The sequence below is a fragment of the Syngnathus acus genome, chromosome 10 (assembly GCF_901709675.1).
Source record: "Syngnathus acus chromosome 10, fSynAcu1.2, whole genome shotgun sequence".
Lineage (NCBI taxonomy): Eukaryota > Metazoa > Chordata > Actinopteri > Syngnathiformes > Syngnathidae > Syngnathus > Syngnathus acus.
Genome location: NC_051095.1, coordinates 27,239,456 through 27,259,619, shown reverse-complemented (window position 1 = coordinate 27,259,619; position 20,164 = coordinate 27,239,456). Strand labels below are relative to the sequence as shown.

Here is a 20,164-nt window from a genome sequence, read left to right as displayed (position 1 = left end):
TCCTTCTACCGTAATTTCCGGACTATAAGCCGCACCGGACTATAAGCCGCACCAGCTAAAATCCGGGGATATTTTAGTTTTTTTTCTTATATAAGCCGCACCGGACTATAAGCCGCACGTGCACACGAGTTTTTTACAAAGAAAGACAGTACACAGAAAGCCTTTTAAAGTTTTAATAACATCCCTTAACATTTCTTTCCAAACACTGCCTGTGACGCGGCAGTAATACCGCAGCAACACGGAAGTAACACAGCACTAATAGGGTTTGATTAAATAAAACATACTGGTAAAAGTCACTGAGACGCGGCGGTAACACAGCAGCAACACGGTAGCACAGCACTAACAGGGCTGATTAAAAAAGCATACAAGTAAAAGTAAAAAAAAGAGCTTCATCGTCTTCATCTTCCTCCTGTGCATTGAAACCATCGAAGTCTTCCGATTGGAATAGCGTTAGTTATCCTTTGCCACAAACTTTCTCAGTATCTCTTTCGTCGTCGGTTTTATGCATTTCTTCTAGCATTTTCCATGATGAGGGTCTGTTCATGCTAATTTTATTCATGCACGAAGCGCTAAATTACATTAAACTAGCGAGCGACACGTATAGCTCCAGAGTAGACGGGACCACGAAATAAAGAAAAGGGTGACGCAATGTCATCAACATCGACTGCCTTTAGCTTAAAAGCGGCATCATATGCATTTCTTTTGTCCCCCATAATGACGGTTTGTGTATAAAAGCTTCCTTTCAGTAATGTCCGTCTTGATCTCGTTCTGTCTCTTCTTTTGTGTGAATTATACGGCACTATTTGCCTGGCGGATGGACATACGATCAACACACCACTTTTCTCCCCAGTGACCGTGTCCATATATCCCTCCGCCCAGCAAAGCGGTGCCGCACAACAGCGGTCCACAGCCTTTTTACGAGTGTATAAAAGTGATCAAGTCATCACAAAAATCACGGAAATAATCATATATAAGCCCCCCCATAATGATGGTTTGTGTATAAAAGCTTCCTTTCAGTAATGTCCGTCTTGATCTCGTTCTGTCTCATCTTTGTGTAAATCTTACGGCACTATTTGCCTGGCGGATGGACATGCGATCAACACACCACTTTTCTCCCCAGTGACCATGTCATATATCCCTCCGCTCAGCAAAGCGGTACCGCACAACAGCGGTCCACAGCCTTTTTACGAGTGTATAAAAGTGATCAAGTCATCACAAAAATCACGGAAATAATCATATATATGCCCCCCATAATGATGGTTTGTGTATAAAAGCTTCCTTTCAGTAATGTCCGTCTTGATCTCGTTCTGTCTCATCTTTGTGTAAATTTTACGGCACTATTTGCCTGGCGGATGGACATGCGATCAACACACCACTTTTCTCCCCAGTGACCGTGTCCATATATCCCTCCGCCCAGCAAAGCGGTGCTGCACAACAGCAGTCCACAGCCTTTTTACGAGTGTATAAAAGTGATCAAGTCGTCACAAAAATCACGGAGAAAATCATATATAAGCCCCCCATAATGACGGTTTGTGTATAAAAGCTTCCTTTCAGTATTGTCCGTCTTGATCTCGTTCTGTCTCATCTTTGTGTAAATTTTACTGCACTATTTGCCTGGCGGATGGACATGCGATCAACACACCACTTTTCTCCCCAGTGACCGTGTCATACATCCCTCCGCCCAGCAAAGCGGTGCCGCACAACAGCGGTCCAAAGCCTTTTTACGAGTGTATAAAAGTGATCAAGTCATCACAAAAATCACGGAAAAAATCCTACATAAGCCGCACCGGACTATAAGCCGCAGGGTTCAAAATTTGAGAAAAAAGTCGCGGTTTATAGTCCGAAATTTACGGTAATTTCTACATTTTTCAACCAATTCAACCCGTTCCAACTTTAAACATCATTCTGCAGCATTCCCCATTTAGTTCTTCAATGTCTTTTGAAATTCACATCATTTAGCACAGTGGTCCCCAACCTTTTTTGCACCACGGACCGGTTACGTGTCAGAAATATTTTCGCGGACCGGCCTTTATATAAATAAATATATTTATATATTTATTATTTAAATATTTATATATATAAATATGATGAAATAAAATGATACGACTGGCATAAAAACAAATATAAACCACATAAAAATAAAACGTTGAATTAGTGGGAGCACCGAGCTCTTTTCTCAGAAATGAGCCGTTCCCATCTAGGCGTAATCGGAGACAATGACACCCGAAGTGGTTAAGGTTTGTCTTGAAATGCAGGATGCTTGGTCTCCATGTGCCGAAGCAGGTTTGAAGGCTTCATTGCCTCGTTAGCTAGCCTTTCGCCACATATGCGGAGTGCACTTGGCGCGTCAGAGTCACCTGTGGCGATAAATCCATATTTTAAGTAGGACTCCAGAAATGTTCTTTTAAATGCAGCTTTCCTTTTCTTAGAAGTCGTAGCCTCTTCTTCTTCAGTGTCCTCATTGGACGTTTTTCCCTTTCCGAAGAAGCTTTCCAAACTTCTCTGTTTCTTGCTCATTTTTGCTTGCCTCGCGGGCTTGACTGTGGTGACATGTCACGTGACCGAGACGAGCGCCCTGTGTCAAGAGTCCTTATTTTTCAGATGCACCGACAGATGTAATTGGGAGAGATTCGCCAAATTTTTTATATTTTTCAAAATAAATTCTTACTCATTTTTGCTAGCTTTGCGGGCTCGACTGGGGAAACATGTCATGTGACCGGGACGAGCGTCTTAACCTGAAAGAATTGATCGTCAATGAAAAAAAAAAAAAAACATTTATTTTTTTTTTTCCTGTGCGGCTCCGCGGCCCGGTACCAAGTGACCCACGGACCGGTACCGGTCCGCAGCCCGGTGGTTGGGGACCACTGATTTAGCACATTCAAATCACATTGGGTACATTCCCAACATTGCCTAATTAATAAGATTCACGTTTTCACGTTTAAAAGTTGCGCAAAATTTCACAAAATTTCATTTTTCACTTCTAATTTCTACATTTTGCAATCGATTCAACCCGTTCCAACTCTCAACTGTTTATATTTTGCCTAGCTATTCCACAACGTCCAACTTACCAAAAATTCTAAATTTTCAATTTTGAAATTCATGCCAAATTGTCCAAAATTAGTTTTTTCCCTTCCAATTTCTACATTTTTCAACCAATTCAACCCATTCCAACTTTCCATTGTTCATCTTTTGCCTACCTATTCCACACCTTCCCACTTTTGAAAATCACACCAAATTTTGCAAAATGTAGTTTTTCCCTTCTAATTTCGACATTTTTCAACCGATTCAACCCATTCCAACTTTATTCACATTGTTCACCTTAAGCTTATCATATTCACCCCCTTCACCCCCACTTACACTATGCTTACACAATTCACCCCTTGACCCAGATTTCCAGTGTGGCAGCCATCTTGGATTGACCCTGAAGTGCCCCCGAATGAACCAGAAGTGCCCCAAATCAAACCGGAAGTGACCCCAAATAAACTAGAAGTGACCTCAGCTGAACCGAAAGTGCTCTAAAATAAACCGGAAGTTACCTAAATTAAACCGGAAGTGACCAAATGCAAACCGGAAGTGCCCCAATCAAACCAGAAATGACCCAAATGAACCGGAAGTGACCTTTTCAAACCAGAAGTGCCCTAAAATAAACCGGAAGTGCCCTGAATTTAACCAGATATGCCCCAAATAAACTGGAAGTGACTTTACTTCAACAAGAAGTGCCCTAAATAGCTAAATTTGCTCTAACTTTTACCATTTTTGTCTAATTCAACCCGTTTCAACATTTTAACCCCAAAAGTGAACCTCCTGAACACGTATATTTCGTCTGAACCCGTATATTTCGTTTTGTTCCAAATTTAAAAAAATTTGATTTACCGGGGTCGGGTCGCGGGGGCAGCAGCTTTAGGAGGGACTCCCAGACTTCCCTCTCCCCAGCCACTTCATCCAGCTCAGGCCAGCTGAGAAACATAGTCTCTCCAGCGTCCTGGGTCGTCCCCGGGGTCTCCTACCGGCGGGACATGCCCGGAACACCTCCCCAGGGAGGCGTCCAGGAGGCATCCTGATGAGATACCCGAGCCACCTCATCTGGCTCCTCTCAACATGGAGGAGCAGCGGCTCTACTCCGAGTCTCTCCCGGATGACCGAGCTTCTCACCTTATCTCGAAGGGAGAGCCCGGACACCCTGCGGAGGAAACTCATTTCGGTCGCTTGTATCCTGGATCTCGTTCTTTCGGTCACGACCCATAGCTCGCGACCATAGGTGAGGGTAGGAGCATAGATCGACCGGTAAATCGAGAGCTTTGCCTTTTGGCTCAGCTCTCTTCACCACAACAGACCGGTACAGAGTCCGCATTACTGCCGACGCTGCACCAATCCGCCTGTCGATCTCGCATTCCAACCTGCCCTCACTCGTGAACAAGACGCCAAGATACTTGAACTCCTCCACTTGGGGCGGGATCTCATCCCCGATCCGGAGACGTGCTGACCCTCATCCCAACCGCTTCACACTCAGCTGCGAACCGCTCCAGTGAAAGCTGGAGATCACGGCTTTAAGAAGCCAACGGCACCACGTCGTCTGCAAAAAGCAGAGACGCGATGCTGAGGTCCCCAAACCGGACACCCTCAACGCCTTGGCTGCGCCTAGAAATTCTGTCCATAAAATTTATGAACAGAATCGGTGACAAAGGGCAGCCTTGGCGGAGTCCAACCCTCACTGGGAACGAATCCGACATGTATTTTATTTTTGTACTTTTAATGGTCACGTAAAGAGCCTCTACAATGTCACAATGTTTGTTGTGCAGATTCCATAAACACAGAAAAAGTTAATATTCTTGTGCGAGCACATATGCTTGGTGGACTTGTAGGTAAATAGTAGATGGTGGATCTGAAGGGGAATTGAATTGACGAGTACGCATCATCAGTAGTGTTCCTCTAGGTCACCAGTGTCAAACTCAAGGCCCGAGGGCCAGATTTGGCCCGCCACATCATTTTATGTGGCCCGCAAAGACAAATTGTGCATCAAATTCGTGTGTCATTATTAGAAATGCCAATTGTCTTCACTTTTAATAATATCTTTGTTTTTGTTTTTTTATATTTGACCAGTTTTTACTCGTCTGATTTGAAAACGAGTTATTTGTTAATTTGTTTTGAAGCTTTTACTGTATATAATTTGAGGTGCTCATACATTTATTTGGGTAGACAGTCATAATAACCCTCCGAAAGAAGCTATGACTACAATGTGGCCTGCGAAAAAAAAAGAGTTTGACACCATTGGTTTAAATCTAGGGTTAGGGTTACAACGTAGGGTTTCATACTAGAGTTAGGGTTTCAAAGTAGGGTTCAAAGCTAGGGTTAGGGTTTCAAACATGGGTTTAAAGCTATGGTTAGGATTTCAAACTAGGGTTTCAAACTAGGGTTAGGGTTTCAAAGCAGGGTTTTATACTAGGGTTAGGGTTTAAAAGTAGAATTTCAGACTAGGGTTAGGGTTTCAAAATAGGGTTTAAAGCTAGGGTTACGGTTTCAAAGTAGGGTTTAAAGCTAGGGTTAGAGTTTCAAAGTAGGGTTTAAAGCTCGGGCTAGGGTTTTAAACTACGGTTCATCCTAGAGTTAGGGTTTCAAACTAGGGTTTAAATCACAGGTGTCAAATTCAAGGCCCGGGGGCCTGCCAATTCATTTTGTGTGGGCCCCGAAGACAAATTGTGCATAAAATTTGTGTCATTACTAAAATTGCAAATTGTCTTCATTTTTATTAATATCTTTTTTTTTTTAATTTGACCAGTTTTTACTTGTCTGATTTGAAAACGAGTTATTTGTCAGTTTGTTTTGTAGCTTTTACTGTTTATAATATGAGGTGCTCATACATTGATTTGGGTTGACAGTCATAATGGCCCTCAGAAAGAAGCTATGACTACAATGCGGCCCGCGAAAAAAATGAGTTTGACACCCCTGCTCTAGGTCATAGGGTGTTTTAGCCCTCAACACAGAGGCGGCCATCTGCAGGGTGATCAGACCTGAGCTTGCGTCCCAAGACCAATTAGCTATGAAAGTCTCCATGTTGGCAGACATCTCAGGGTGGCATGGCATGGGCGTCCTATTCCCTGAGTCAGCTTCTGTCACCAGAGATCGGACTGCCAAGCCTTTGGCTGCCACCCAACTCTTTTTTGCATATGACCACCTTTCCCATATGTGATGAGCCCATAGGAAGGGACACCCACATTGTCTCTTGGGCCCATTCAGGCCTAATGGGGGCCAGAAGATGCTTGCCATCAAGCACCAGCTCCCGGATTAATTTTTGATAACCCCCTACAAATTATGAATCCTGCGAGGATTCATAATTCTTGGCGCTTTGTAGGGGGTTATCTCAATCAAACCCAAACATATGTCAGTGGTATATCGTAAATTTCGGACTATAAGCCGCTACTTTTTTCTCAAATTTTGAACCCTGCGGCTTATAGTCCGGTGTGGCTTATATGGGTTTTTTCCGTGATTTTTCTCATGACTAATACACTTATTCACTCATAAAAAGGCTGTGGACCGCTGTTGTGTTAATAAAAGTTATGCGTCCCTAAATAATAATCTCTTTCCTGACAATCATCTTTGTGTATATTCTCTTACAAATGGTAATTAAACATTAAAAACCTTATGCAATCATGTGGCGACTTTACATGCATTTTTCTAACGGCCATCGGGGGGGCTCGAGCAGAAAAGGTAAGATTGAGAGAGGTGGAATATATGCGTCGAGGAAGACAGTAGTGGCGCGTTGTGCACGAGGAAAGTTAGCGTAAACAGACCCCAATGATGGAAGACACTGGAAGGTGTGCGTATGACGCAGCTTTCAAGTTAAAAGCCATTGAGCTGGCTGATAAAGAAGGGAACAGAGCGGTTGCACGTAAACTTGGAATAAAAGCCGTTCTACTGTGTGACGGAGAGGAGAGCACAAGCTCAGGAGTGAATTTGCCTCAGGACGAGAGTGACGATGAAAGCGACAACAAAACAGAGAATGAGAAAGAGTGTTGCGATGTACATCTGGCGCTATTCCAATCGGACACTGAGGAGGAAGATTTTGCTGGTCTCAGTGGAAAGGAGGAAGACAAAGACCGCTCTCAGTGACTGTTGACTGGTATGTTTTTTTTTTACCCACCTAGTTAGTGCTGTTACTTCCGTGTTTACAACAAAATGTTAATGTTATCAAAACTTTAGCCCAGCTAGTGCTGTTACTTCCGTGTTTACAACGAAATGTTAATGCTATTAAAACTTTAGCCCAGCTAGTGCTGTTATTTCCGTGTTTACAACGAAATGTTAATGTGATTAAAACTCTAAAAAGGCTTTCTGTGTACTGTCTTTCTTTGTAGATAACTCGTGCGCACGTGCGGCTTATAGTCTGGTGCGGCTTATATAAGTATGAAACTAAAAAAAATCACGAAATTTAGCTGGTGCGGCTTATAGTCCGGTGCGGCTTATAGCCCGAAATTTACGGTACATATATTTCCATCCATTTTCTGAATCATTTCTCCTCATGAGTGTCGCAAGCACACTGAAGACTATCCCAGCTGACTTTGGGCAGTAGGCGGGGGACACCCTGAGTTGGTTGCCAGCCAATAACAGGGTACACAGAGACAAACAACCATTCGCACTCACACATACACCTTTGGGCAATTTGGAGTGCTCAATCGGCCTACGATGCCGTTTTTTGGAATGTGAGAAGAAACTGGAGAACCCGGAGGAAACCCACGCAGGCACGGGAAAAACATGCAAACTTCACACAGGAAGGCAGGAGCCGGAATCACGCCCAGCACTTCTGAATTGTGAGTTGACGTGCTAACCAGTGCTCCACCGTGCTGCCCTGTCAGTGATATATACATTGTATATAACATTGTACAACAAATCCGCCATTAAAAAAATATATGACATTATTGGTCTCATTAGCTTCGCAGGTGAGCTTGAGCCTATCACATTTTACTTTGAAGCAGCCAATTACAGGGCATAAGATGTTTGTGAACAAACCATATCTGCACCGGATCAAATAAATATTTTTCCATCATCAGTCAGACAAAAGAAGTCTCACCTCAGGTGCAACATGGCCATGTTCCAACTGGATAATGGTTAAATCTATAAGCAGCTCTGCCAGTACAAAAATTGCATCCAGGACAACTAAACACACCACCAGAATCTGTTGATGAAGTCAAATATAAAGTAAGTAAAATAATCATTTATATTTAAAACATATTTCTCATTCATGAATTTCTCATTCATAAATAAAGCCATTTTATAGGGTGTTCATTTATCCTAAATAATACACTGTACAGCACAGAAATAAAGGAGGGCTTTTTTTGTCTGTTTTACAAGTTTAGCGTAACTCGAGTTGAATACCTACCTTTTATGAGGAAAATGAGATTACATCACCAGCATTCTATTTAAGGCTTTTATTATCAAATAAATAGTTGTCCAAATATTTGTTCACAAAGTATTTGTTAAACAGCCCCAGACAGCAGGTGCAAGAGTGTCTTGACGTATTATTAATAAAGAAAGCCCTCACCCCACCACAATAACTAGTGGCATCTTGATAAGCGACATCTCGGACCACCTGATGTATTACTATTATTATATATTATTATTATTATTATTGTCTGCCATTCTTCTGCATCTGTGGAAAAAACAATCGTAACAAAAAACAACGGCAGAAACTCACACAAGAATTATAAATGAAAAAAGACTCAAAGATTTATAACAAGAAATGCTGAAACAACAATGGGATGTTTGTAATGAAACAGATGTAAAGAGAGCATATGAATGTTTTCTGAAAACATAAACACTGATAAACACTGCCCTCCGCTCCATGAGCCATCAACTAATCGTGGTGGAGGGGTTTGCGTGTCCTAATGATCATAGGAGCCAAGTTGTCTTGGGATTTATGCCCCTGGCAGGGTCACCCATGGCAAAAGGGTCCTAGGTGAGGGGCCAGACAAAGCACGGTTCAAATACCCTTATGATAATCAAGAAAAACGGACTCAGTTTTCCCTTGCCCGGACGCAGGTCACCGGGGCCCTCCTCTGGAGCCAGACTGGACCCAGGGCTCAAAGGTGGCCGGGCCTTCACCAATGGGGGCTGGTCGGGCACAGCCTGAAAAGGCGTGGGTCTCCCTTCCCATGGGCTTACCACCTATGGGAAGGGCCAAAGGGTCGGATGCTGAGTGAACTGATCTGCCTCAGGTTATTTGTTTGAATACTTCCCGTGCTTGAGAATGTTTCCTCGAGCGACAGTTTTCTGGTGACAGGGTGCACCCTGACTTTATTCCTAAAGTTTGATGAGATATGCTCCGGCATTCTTTTGATCATGGTAAACATTTTTTTGGATTGATACAATGTTTGATATGTTACATGATATAGTAATACTGAAGAGAGTCTCAAACCCGGAAGTAACCGTTGCGCATCAGACTTTGCAGGAACCTCGCTTGGGATCTCAACAGCAAACCATTGTTCTTACAACAAGATTTTCTTTTCGGTTTATTTTCATTGTTCAAAAACTTTGATTGAAGAGCGATCTCGTCGAGGAGCGATCACGCCGAGGCTTCTTCCCTGTCGGGAAGTCGCCGAGCCACCAAACGTCGGAGCCTTCCAGCGCCATCGGCTCCGCGGCCGGCGTCGGATTTCGCTCCAGCGACTCCAGACCCGTGGCCGTCACTGGGGTTCCTCCCGGCGCCATCAGACTCGCGGCCGCATTAGGGTCCCACTCCAGCGTTGCCGGATTCGCGGCCGTCGCCGGACCTCGAGCCAGAAACGCTGGACCCGCGGCCGTTGCCGGACTTCGTCCCAGCAACGCCGGACCTGCGGCCGTCGGCGGACTGCGTGCCAGCAACGCCGGACCCGCGGCCTTCACCGGACCTCTAGCCACCTGCGCCGGACCAGCGATCATCCCTCCAGAAGCCTAGCCAACACCAGGTACCAGGAGGCCAGCTACCACCAGGCCCAGTAGGCAAACGCCATCAGCCCCAAGAGGACACCCACCACCAGGCCTAGTAGGCTAACACCACCAGCCCAGGAGGAGAGCTACCATCAGGTATTGATTGATAGCCAGGATGGCCATGAAAGTGCTTCAGAAGGATATGGAGGAGCTGAAGTTATCAATGCAAGTGATGTCTTCAAATGTGGAAACCATAATGAAGCAACAGGCCATTATTACAGAGCTGATGGGAGAGGTGAAGCAGCTCAAACAATTAAACATTGAACAAAATAAGAAAATTGTCAGCCTGGAAATTAGATTAGACAATTTGGAGCAGTACTCAAGAATGAGCGATGTCATCATCACAGGTTTAAGGATCAAACCACGGAGCTACCAGCAGGCTGTGAAAGGCCTTGCTTCAGAGGATAATCCTGAACATGAGGAGACAACAGAGGAGCAGATAAAAACTTTCCTCCAGAGTAAAGACATCGCCATTGACATTGTCAATATTGAGGCATGCCACACTCTGCCAACTAAGATTCTAAATGGTAAGCCTGTCATACCATCTATAATTGTCCGATTTACAAACAGGAAAAGTAAGATAAATCTGCTCAAACAAGGTAGAAAACTAAAAGGCACGAATGTGTACATTAATGAACACCTCGCCAAGAAAAATGGTGAAATAGCTAAGAAAGCAAGAGCTCTTAAGAAAAGCGGTAAAATACAGTCCACTTGGACTGCTGGTTGTAAGGTGTTCATCAAACCTGTTGGGGCAGCAGAAAGTTCTCATGGTTTCTGCATCAGTGCCATAGAGCAAATTAAGAGGTACGAAGGAGACTAGTAACCTGTACATCATTCTGTTGAACCTCAAGTTGTGGTACCTTTAGATCATGGAATGTAAAAACCTGGTGAAATTATCAACCCACCATGAACAGTACTGACAAATGCCTTTCTTTTCCAACTGGTGTGTTTAACAAACAAGCACTGATAACTGAAAATGAAGAACTTGATTTGAAAACATTTGACTTCACTGACCATAAGGGATTTGACATAGAGAACAATATTGATCCTGAGAATAACTTCTTCATCAACTACACTCAAAGGAACAGCAAATACTATACTGTAGAGCAATTTAACAAGAATGTAACAACAAATAGAGCAATATCAATTATACATTTTAATAGTAGGAGCTTGAAAGCAAACATCTCTAAGATCAAACAATGTTTAAAATATATGAATAATCCGTTTACTGTAATTGCAATATCTGAAACCTGGTTAAAGGAAGATCAGTCTGAAAAGATTGACATAGAGGGGTATGAGAGTTATACATTAAATAGGAAGGTAAAAAGATGTGGAGGAGTTGCTCTATTCATAGATAAAAACTATAAGTGTAAGATAGTAAGAAGTATGTCTCAAGCAATAGATAATATCATGGAATGTATTACAGTTGAAATAGAAATGGAATCATCTAAAAACATTCTGGTAAACTGTGTATACAGATGTCCAGGTTCATGTATTGAGACATTTAGTGAACTATTATCAGGAATGTATGAAAGAAAAATCAATACGAAAATGGTGTACGTCTGTGGCGATTATAATATAGATCTATTGAACCCACTTCAGCTGACTCCAGTAACAGAATTTATTAACTTAATGTACAGTATGAGTCTCTACCCTGCAATAACCCGTCCGACTAGAATTACATCTCACAGTGCCACAATAATTGATAATATATTTACAAATGTAATTGAAAAGAAAGTCAAAACTGGACTGATAATAAATGATTCAAGCGACCACCTGCCAGTGTTTGCAGTGATCCAGGACTGTACAAAGAAAAAAAACGATGCTATAACTTTTAAAATGTGTAGAATGAACTCTGGTAATTCATTTAACTCATTCAAAAATGATCTTTTAAAACAAGACTGGAAAACGGTATATGTGGGTGATGTAAATGAAGCCTACAACACATTCATGGCCATTATATCCGAACTTAATGAAAAAAACTGTCCTCTTGTAAAGAAAGCAGTTAAACTAAATTCAGTGGAAAAACCATGGCTGACAAAGGGAATCTTAAGTGCTTGCAAGAAGAAAAACCTATTATACAAAGATTTCTTAAAGATAAGAACAAAGGAAGCTGAATTAAAATATAAGATCTACAAAAACAAATTGATTAAAATAATGAGAAACAGTAAAAGGGACTACTATAGCAAGATACTGGAGGAAAACAAGAGTAATACAATAACATGGAAAGTGTTAAATGAGATTATTAAAAACAGAACTGGAAAGCCAGGATATCCTTCTTACTTTGTAAACAGTAATAACATAACTATAAATGATCTTACTATGATTGCAGAGGAGTTTAATGATTACTATGTTGGTATTGGGCCTACTTTGGCAGAGGAAGTAGCAAAAAAAGGGAGTACAAGTGACCTACTTAAGGATGTACCCATAGCCGAAAGTATGGTTCTAAGGGGAACGAATGAGAAGGAAATAATAGAAATTGTTAGAGAATTTAAAGGTAAAAAGTCAACCGACTGTAACGGGATAGATATGTCACTTGTTAAAAATATTATTGAATGTGTGGTGAAACCCTTTACACATATCTGCAACCAATCTCTGACAAATGGTGTTTTTCCGAGTGAAATGAAAACTGCTAAAATTATTCCGATATATAAAGCTGGGGACAAACACATATTCTCAAATTACAGGCCAATATCTCTACTCCCACAATTCTCCAAAATATTAGAAAAAATATTCTATAAAAGGCTTGATGATTTTATTACAAAACAAAATATTCTGTGTTACCAACAGTATGGATTTCGGAAAAATAGGACCACCACACTAGCTTTGTTAGATTTCGTAGCTGAAATAACAACAGCTATTGAAAATAGACGATATGTTGGAGGTGTTTTCTTGGATCTTAAAAAAGCTTTTGATACTGTAAATTATGAAATACTGTTAACAAAACTTGAAAGATATGGGATACAAGGTATGTCACTCACTTGGTTAAACAGTTATTTATCAAACAGGATTCAATATGTGCAACTTATGGACTGTAAATCAAAACTAAAGCAGGTAAAGTGTGGGGTTCCTCAGGGCTCAATATTAGGCCCCTTGTTATTTATTTTGTATGTCAATGATATATGCAAGGTCTCCAGGTTACTCAAGGCCGTAGTTTTTGCAGATGACACAAACCTGCTTTGCAGTGGGGAGGACCTGGATCAACTATTGGATACTGTGGGAATTGAAATGGAAAAATTACAGAGTTGGTTTGACACAAATAAACTAACACTAAATTTAAGTAAAACAAAGTATATTATATTTGGAAACCGTCCGACCAACACAGACAAAATTCTTACAATAAATAATATAGAAATAGAAAGAGTAAATGAAGTAAAATTTCTTGGAGTGCTTATAGATAATAAATTAAGTTGGAAACCACATATAATGTATATCAAATCAAAAATTTCAAAATCACTAGCAGTATTATATAAAGTAAAAGACCTTATAAATCAGTCATCATTATATTCCTTGTACTGCTCCTTCATACTCCCATACATTATGTACTGTGTGGAGGTGTGGGGCAATACATACAAAACAAACACAGATCCAATCTTCATTCTTCAAAAAAAAGCAATACGACTTGTAAATAATGCTGATTATAGAGAACCATCTAACCCTCTCTTTATTAAATTGAACTCACTGAAATACAACGACCTAGTCGACTTTAAAACCATCCAACTCATGTACAAAATAAAAAATAATCAATTACCAAACAGTATCCAGAGGTTGTTTGAGTGGAGGGAAAGTACCCATTATTTAAGAGGAACACGTATGTTTAAAAGAGATTTGGTGAGAACAAACTTAAAGTTACATTGTATAACAGTTAGAGGTGTGGAATTATGGAACACCAGCAGTGAAGAATTAAAGAACTGTAGTACCTTACCTAAGTTTAAAAAAATGTATAAGGACAAAATATTGACGGGACATGCTGTGAAGTTGTTTAAGTTGCTTTTGTATTTTAATGAGAAAATATATAGTATATATATATATATATATATATATATAAAATGTATATATGTTTTTTTCCTTTAATATATTGACTATGGACAAATTCTTGACAGAATCAAATAGAAACATGTAGTTACATGGGGTAGAGTCAGATAAGCTTAGGCTTCCTTCTACTCCCTTTTTGAACAAATATGATTTTACGATAAAGGAAAATTATAATGCAATATCTTTTTTTCTTTTATGTTCTATTGTACTATGGAGTTATCATTTTTCTGTATTTTTATTTTTTCCTGTATTTCTTTAATGTTCGAAATAAACGTTTTAAAAAAAAAAAAAAAAAAAAAAACTGGGCAGCGGACAAAGGTCGGGACCTTGGCAGTCAGATCCCTGGCTACAGAAGCTGGATCAAGGGAAGTGGAATGTCATCTCTCAGGCAAGAAAGGAGCCCAAGTTGGTGTGTGAGGCAGAAAAGTTCAGACTAGACAGGCGGACTTTGCCAGGCCTGCAAGAGTCTTTTATAGCTGCTTGCATCTCTAGTTAGGGCCCATGCAGTGACCACTGTCATTTCCCTGTTATTGTAGGATTTCTTTTCAAATCTTTCTCTGCAAATGATCGCATTTTGACATGTTAAACATGTACAAAAACTCACCAAATGTTGCACACTCATTGGGCCGAGTGAAAAAAATTGATATGTTAACGTTGTCTCAAACAATGAAAACAATATGGCTTTGTAGAACTACTTAAAGTGGAAAAATAAAACCAATTCCCAATCCATATGACCGAAAACTATGAAAATTGGCAGGCACGTGTAGCACCCCGAGACATACAAAAAAAGTCCATGCCATCCATTGTTCTAAAAAGGACCGAAAGAGAGTTTTGAATTTTTTAATGTTCAATTTTGGCCCATTTTTGCACATTAGTGGTCATAGTTTTGTACTCTTGTACTCGAGGAATATTCCCAAATGTGTAAAATATGGAAAAGACAAGAACATCAGGTTACCACAGTTTTTATTGATACGGGGCATCATCGCACTTTGCGCTACAGTAATAGCCATGCTCTTTGCTGAAAAGTCATAAAATTCTACATAGAGCATGACCAACGTCGTGAGATGGTTATGACAAATTTCCGGTTGGATTTGTTCAACAGGCTCGGTGCAGTCCATTAAATTATTAAAAATTTGATCTCTTGCCACCACTAGGTGACACTATAGGTATTAGAGAAGATTATTAGCTAGATGTCTTCAGGTAGTGACAATTTACATAGATGTGAAGCTTTTTATTTTTTGGATCATGTTCAGGGGAGTTAAGATGTTCCTATTGTCTGTTAAAGAAATTATAGAAACACAAAATTTGATGCCCTGCCCCATCATATTACTAAATTACATATTACTCGTACTATACTTAGTATTTAAAAAAAGAAATCCCAGTTGTTGTCTCAGGTCTTTAGACAGTACAACCCAACTTTGAAATCAGGGACCAAAAATAAACAAAGAAGTTAGCAGTGGGATGGTGACATTTGATGCAAATGAACAGACCGGGGTGCCAGTATAAGCCAAACACTTTTGCTTCTTCCAGTATCTAGAGATAAAGATGTCGCACTAGACATACCCTCTACAGCAGGGGTGTCCAAACCTTTTGCAAAGCGGGCCAGATTTGGTTAGAGGAAAATGTATAGGGGCCGACCATTCGCACCGACATTCCTCGAACCATTACCATTGTAAATGAACTTGTAAATATGTAACTACTACTATATCCTTTGCTGTCTGCAGATAGGTTGATATTGCAAATGAGAATCGGTTGTCAATTCCACTACCAGAAAAGATAACATTAAAATAATAATAAATTAAGTACAAATGAACAATTTTATGAAAGTTGAATGCATTTTTTTATTAGATGTATTAAGTTTGTTTTATTATTGTTATTGTTGTATTAATAAGAAGGGTGATATTGGTGTTTGTGATGGCAGTAAACGGGCCAGGTTGGATCATGTCAGATTTTTAATCCAAATTAAATCATTCTTTGAACACACAAATGCACTGTTTCTAAAAACAGTCATTCAAATTTTGGGATCTGGTAGAATTAAAAACTGCTCAATTTTTGTTTAAAGCACGTCAAAATTCACTCCCTGGAAATATTTAAATATTGTTTAGTGAGCGAGAAGGGGGATATGAGCTGAGAGGCAGATTGAACCTCAAACAACCAATTGCTCATAGCACTTTGAAGAGCATGTGTCTGTCTGTCTGTGGGGTGAAAATGTGGAACAAATTGCCGGAAGAGATCAAGGAATGTAAAAATCTTGTCCAGTTTAAAAGAAAGTACAAAAACTTTATTCTGGAGAAGTACAAATATGATGGGAGGTGAATCAGGACCTATGGGACATTTTGTATTTCTATTTGTGTATGTGTATTTAAATGTATAGGTGGTAGGTGGCGTGTATATGGGCATGTACGTATGTATATATATGAACACTAGGTGTTGTAAATATATACATTTGTGTATTTAAATGTATGCATGTGTACTGCATATGCCTACATGTAAGACTTAAAGTCAAACAGGTTAGGGCATTTACAAGCTATTTAGCTTCAGCCTTAACCCTTTCGGTCAGCTTTCTGAACTTTGAACCTTAGGGATCTTTTCATTTTGTTTTGTTTTGTTTCTATATTATTGTTTTGTTTTGTTTTATTCGCCTTCTGTGGACACCTTTGTACTGAATATGATGCATATATTTTGCTGATCGAAATAAACTAAGCCCTCCACGCTGCACTGTCCCACCTGGAGCAGCCGGGGAGCTATGTGCGGATGCTCTTCGTGGACTTTAGCTCTGCTTTTAACACCATCCTCCCCCACAGACTGGTGGACATACTGGAGGGCCTGGGACTTCCACATAATACTTGCAGGTGGATTAAGAGCTTCCTGACGGGTCGCAGCCAGAGGGTGAAAGTGGGCCGTCATACATCCACACCTCTCAGTCTTGGTACCGGCTCCCCACAGGGCTGCGTACTGAGCCCACTGCTTTACACGCTCTACACACATGCATGCACCCCCGCCCACCGCAGCAACACCATCGTGAAATTTGCGGATGACACAACCGTGGTGGGGCTCATCTCAAAGGGGGATGAGTCTGCCTACAGGGACGAAGTGGTCCAGCTATCGGAGTGGTGCGGAGAGAACAATCTGCTCCTAAACACGGCTAAAACCCAAGAACTGGTCATTGATTTTAGGAGGAAAAATAAAACGGACATTCCACCACTTATCATCGACGGGGTCTGTGTGAAGAGGGTGTCCTCCTTCCGCTACCTGGGAGTCCACATCGAGGAGGACTTCACCTGGGGCGTGAACACCTCTGAGCTGCTTAAAAAGGCCCAGCAGAGACTCTACTTTTTAAGGGTGCTGAGGAGGCACAGCATTACACAGAGACTGCTGGTGTCCTTCTATCGCTGCTCCATAGAAAGCACTTTAACGTACTGTATATGTGTTTGGTACTCCAGCTGCACTGCTGCTCAGAGGAAAAAGCTCCAAGGGGTCATCAACACAGCACAGAAGATCATTGGCTGCCCTCTCCCCACACTGGAAGACCTACACAGAACCCGCCGTCTCAAAAAAACACAGAACATTCTGAAGGACACTTCCCACCCTGGCCACTCCCTTTTCGAACTGTTGCCATCAGGCAGACGCTACAGATTAATTAGGTCGAGGACTAGCAGATTCGCCAACAGTTTTTACCCTACAGCGGTAGTCACATTGAATGCAGCTAAACGTAAATGATTATGTCTGTGTATGTTCTTCTGTGGGTTTTTATCTTGTTTTTTTATCTTTTTATTCTATTTATTCTATTTATTTTTTATCGCATGCGCGGATCGGTTGGCACTTTTTAAATTTCGTTGTACATGTGACAATGACAAATAAAGATCTATTCTATTCTATATTCTATTCTAAACTAAACTAAAAAACTAAAATTCTCCATTTATCTTTTTGATTTCAACTTCATACGCAACAAATTACTTCATAATCACAAAATAATAATCCATAGTCTTTTTGTTGTTTGCGATCACTGTGAGTGGGCGGCGCGGACGCGTAGAAGTATGTAGAGTTAGTATGAAGTAGACAGTTCTCACCTAATCCATCGTCTTTTTATTGTTTGCGATCACTGTGAGTGGGCGGCGCGGACGCGTAGTAGTGTGTAGAGTTAGTACAAAGTAGACAGCTCTCACCAGCAGTCTGTGTTTTTGTTTTGTTTTTTGCCTTTTCCTGTGCAGCGTCATTTGCAGTCTCTGATTTTAGCGTCCCCTTAGTCCTTGGTGTGTGGACATTTGAATGAGGAAGTGTCTGTGTCACTGATTATCTTGCAAACGGACACTTGTGTGCGCTTGAACTGGGAAGGGACGGAGGAGACACGCTCGCAACCGATCATGAGCACTGGCTCATGTGCGCGTTCCCGTTAGGACGAGTTTTATTTCTGTGGTTCGCTCCGGGGCGCGCAGGTCCCCGCAACAGTGCCAGCGGGCCATTTATTATTGATTTTATGACAGAATGCTTCGGGCCAGTTTAAGTTTAGCCTTTGGCCCGCGGGCCGGACTTTGGACGTAACTGCTCTACAGGACTGAAAGTAATGTTTTGGTACTGAGCACTTATTGCTGCAGTTAAAGGCCAAAACAAGGAAAACATATGATGAGTCAAAAGAAATGTTTACGGGAGACTAAATATTCATGAAGCTCATGAACCTGGCTGAACCTGAACCCGTTAAAAAAAAAATACAAATATACCATATTTAAATTAAAATATAAATCTATACATTAGGCTACATGGATTTTTTGTTTGTTTTAAAAGACTGCATTTGTAACAAAGAATGGAAGCTTGCACTTCTATTCAAGCAAAACAGGAACTAAAGATCCTGAACAACCGCAGAATGGCAAAACAAAGAGCAATGCCACCAAGAAGGAAATTTCAGAAGAATGCAGCATTCCACTATAAAACATTTTTCACCTGATTTTTCACCTAATGTGTGCAGCGGATAAAAAAAATCCGAACAGAAGTTGTATTAGCACTTTTTCATATTGTCATATAAAAATATTGAAAAGTTTGTTTGGCATATGTTTAACGGAGTGTTGCGACAAAAAGCTGCAACGTGAGTGAATACTCATGCCATGTAATCACTGTCACCGCTACGAGCAGACAGTTGCTGTTTGCTCTCAGAACAGATTGAGGAAAGGAGCCTCAATGCTGGGTAATGTCTCTGCACAACTGAAGAATATTACCGCAACGTACACATGAAGTGTCGATGGTCACATGGCATGCAATTCACATGAATTCTAGCAACCCAAACTGCCGTCATCACCAATGCATGAGATGCAAATTATGGCTGGCTCAATCAAACATACAAACAAACGCCACCTGTACTTGTTTACATTTTACAAAAGACGAGTTAAGGTGGTGGTATCTCAGCACACGGCAAAGGCTTGAGAGGGTTTGGGAATGTAACAAACGTTTTATTGTAAGGTGATGAGAAAAACTGTGACCGTTGAAACTGTTTGTGAATATATGGCGAATGTTTATGCAACTTTTAACAAACCTTGACATAAACCAAAATTTGCTATGTGCGCAAACACACGCAAACATTCACCGCACGGTATTTTGAGGTCAAAAACTGCTCAATTCCATATATTTTTAGCACCAATATTTTTTTTAAGGCAGCTCGTGAGCACTATCTTAAAGGCAAATATATACCGTAAATTCCGGACTATAAGCCGCACCGGACTATAAGCCGCACGTGCACACGCGTGTTTTACAAAGAAAGACCGTTCACAGAAAGCCTTTTTAAAGTTTTAATAACATACTTTAACATGTCTTTCTAAACATTGCCTGTGACGCAGCAGTAGTACCGCAGCAACACGGAAGTGTGCACGCGAGTTATTAACAAAGAAAGACTGGACACAGAAAGCTTTTTTAAAGTTTTAATAACATACCTTAACATTTCTTTCCAAACACTGCCCGTGACGCGGCAGTAATACCGCAGCAACACGGAAGTAACACAAGACTAATAGGGCTGGATTAAAAAAAACATACCCGGTAAAAGTCACTGAGACGCGGCGGTAACACAGCAGCAACACGGTAGTACAGCACCAACAGGGCTCGTTAAAAAACATACCAGTAAAAGTAAAAAAAGAGCTTCATCGTCTTCATCTTCCTCCTGTGCACTGAAACCATCGAAGTCTTCCTC

At 40.9% G+C, this 20,164-nt stretch overlaps 2 protein-coding genes across 3 annotated transcripts in view; one reads left to right on the top strand and one right to left on the bottom strand.

The window, feature by feature from the left end:
- tctn1 (tectonic family member 1) overlaps window positions 1-20,164 on the top strand; it is a 1,200,810-nt gene that overhangs the window by 189,444 nt on the left and 991,202 nt on the right. The window lies entirely within an intron of this gene.
- Window positions 1-20,164, bottom strand: part of hvcn1 (hydrogen voltage-gated channel 1) — a 49,463-nt gene that overhangs the window by 22,695 nt on the left and 6,604 nt on the right. For both annotated transcript variants that reach the window (XM_037262893.1, XM_037262894.1), the window contains exon 5: window positions 8,063-8,167. In XM_037262893.1, the coding sequence (XP_037118788.1) occupies window positions 8,063-8,167 (105 nt within the window). The remainder of the gene's footprint in view (window positions 1-8,062; window positions 8,168-20,164) is intronic.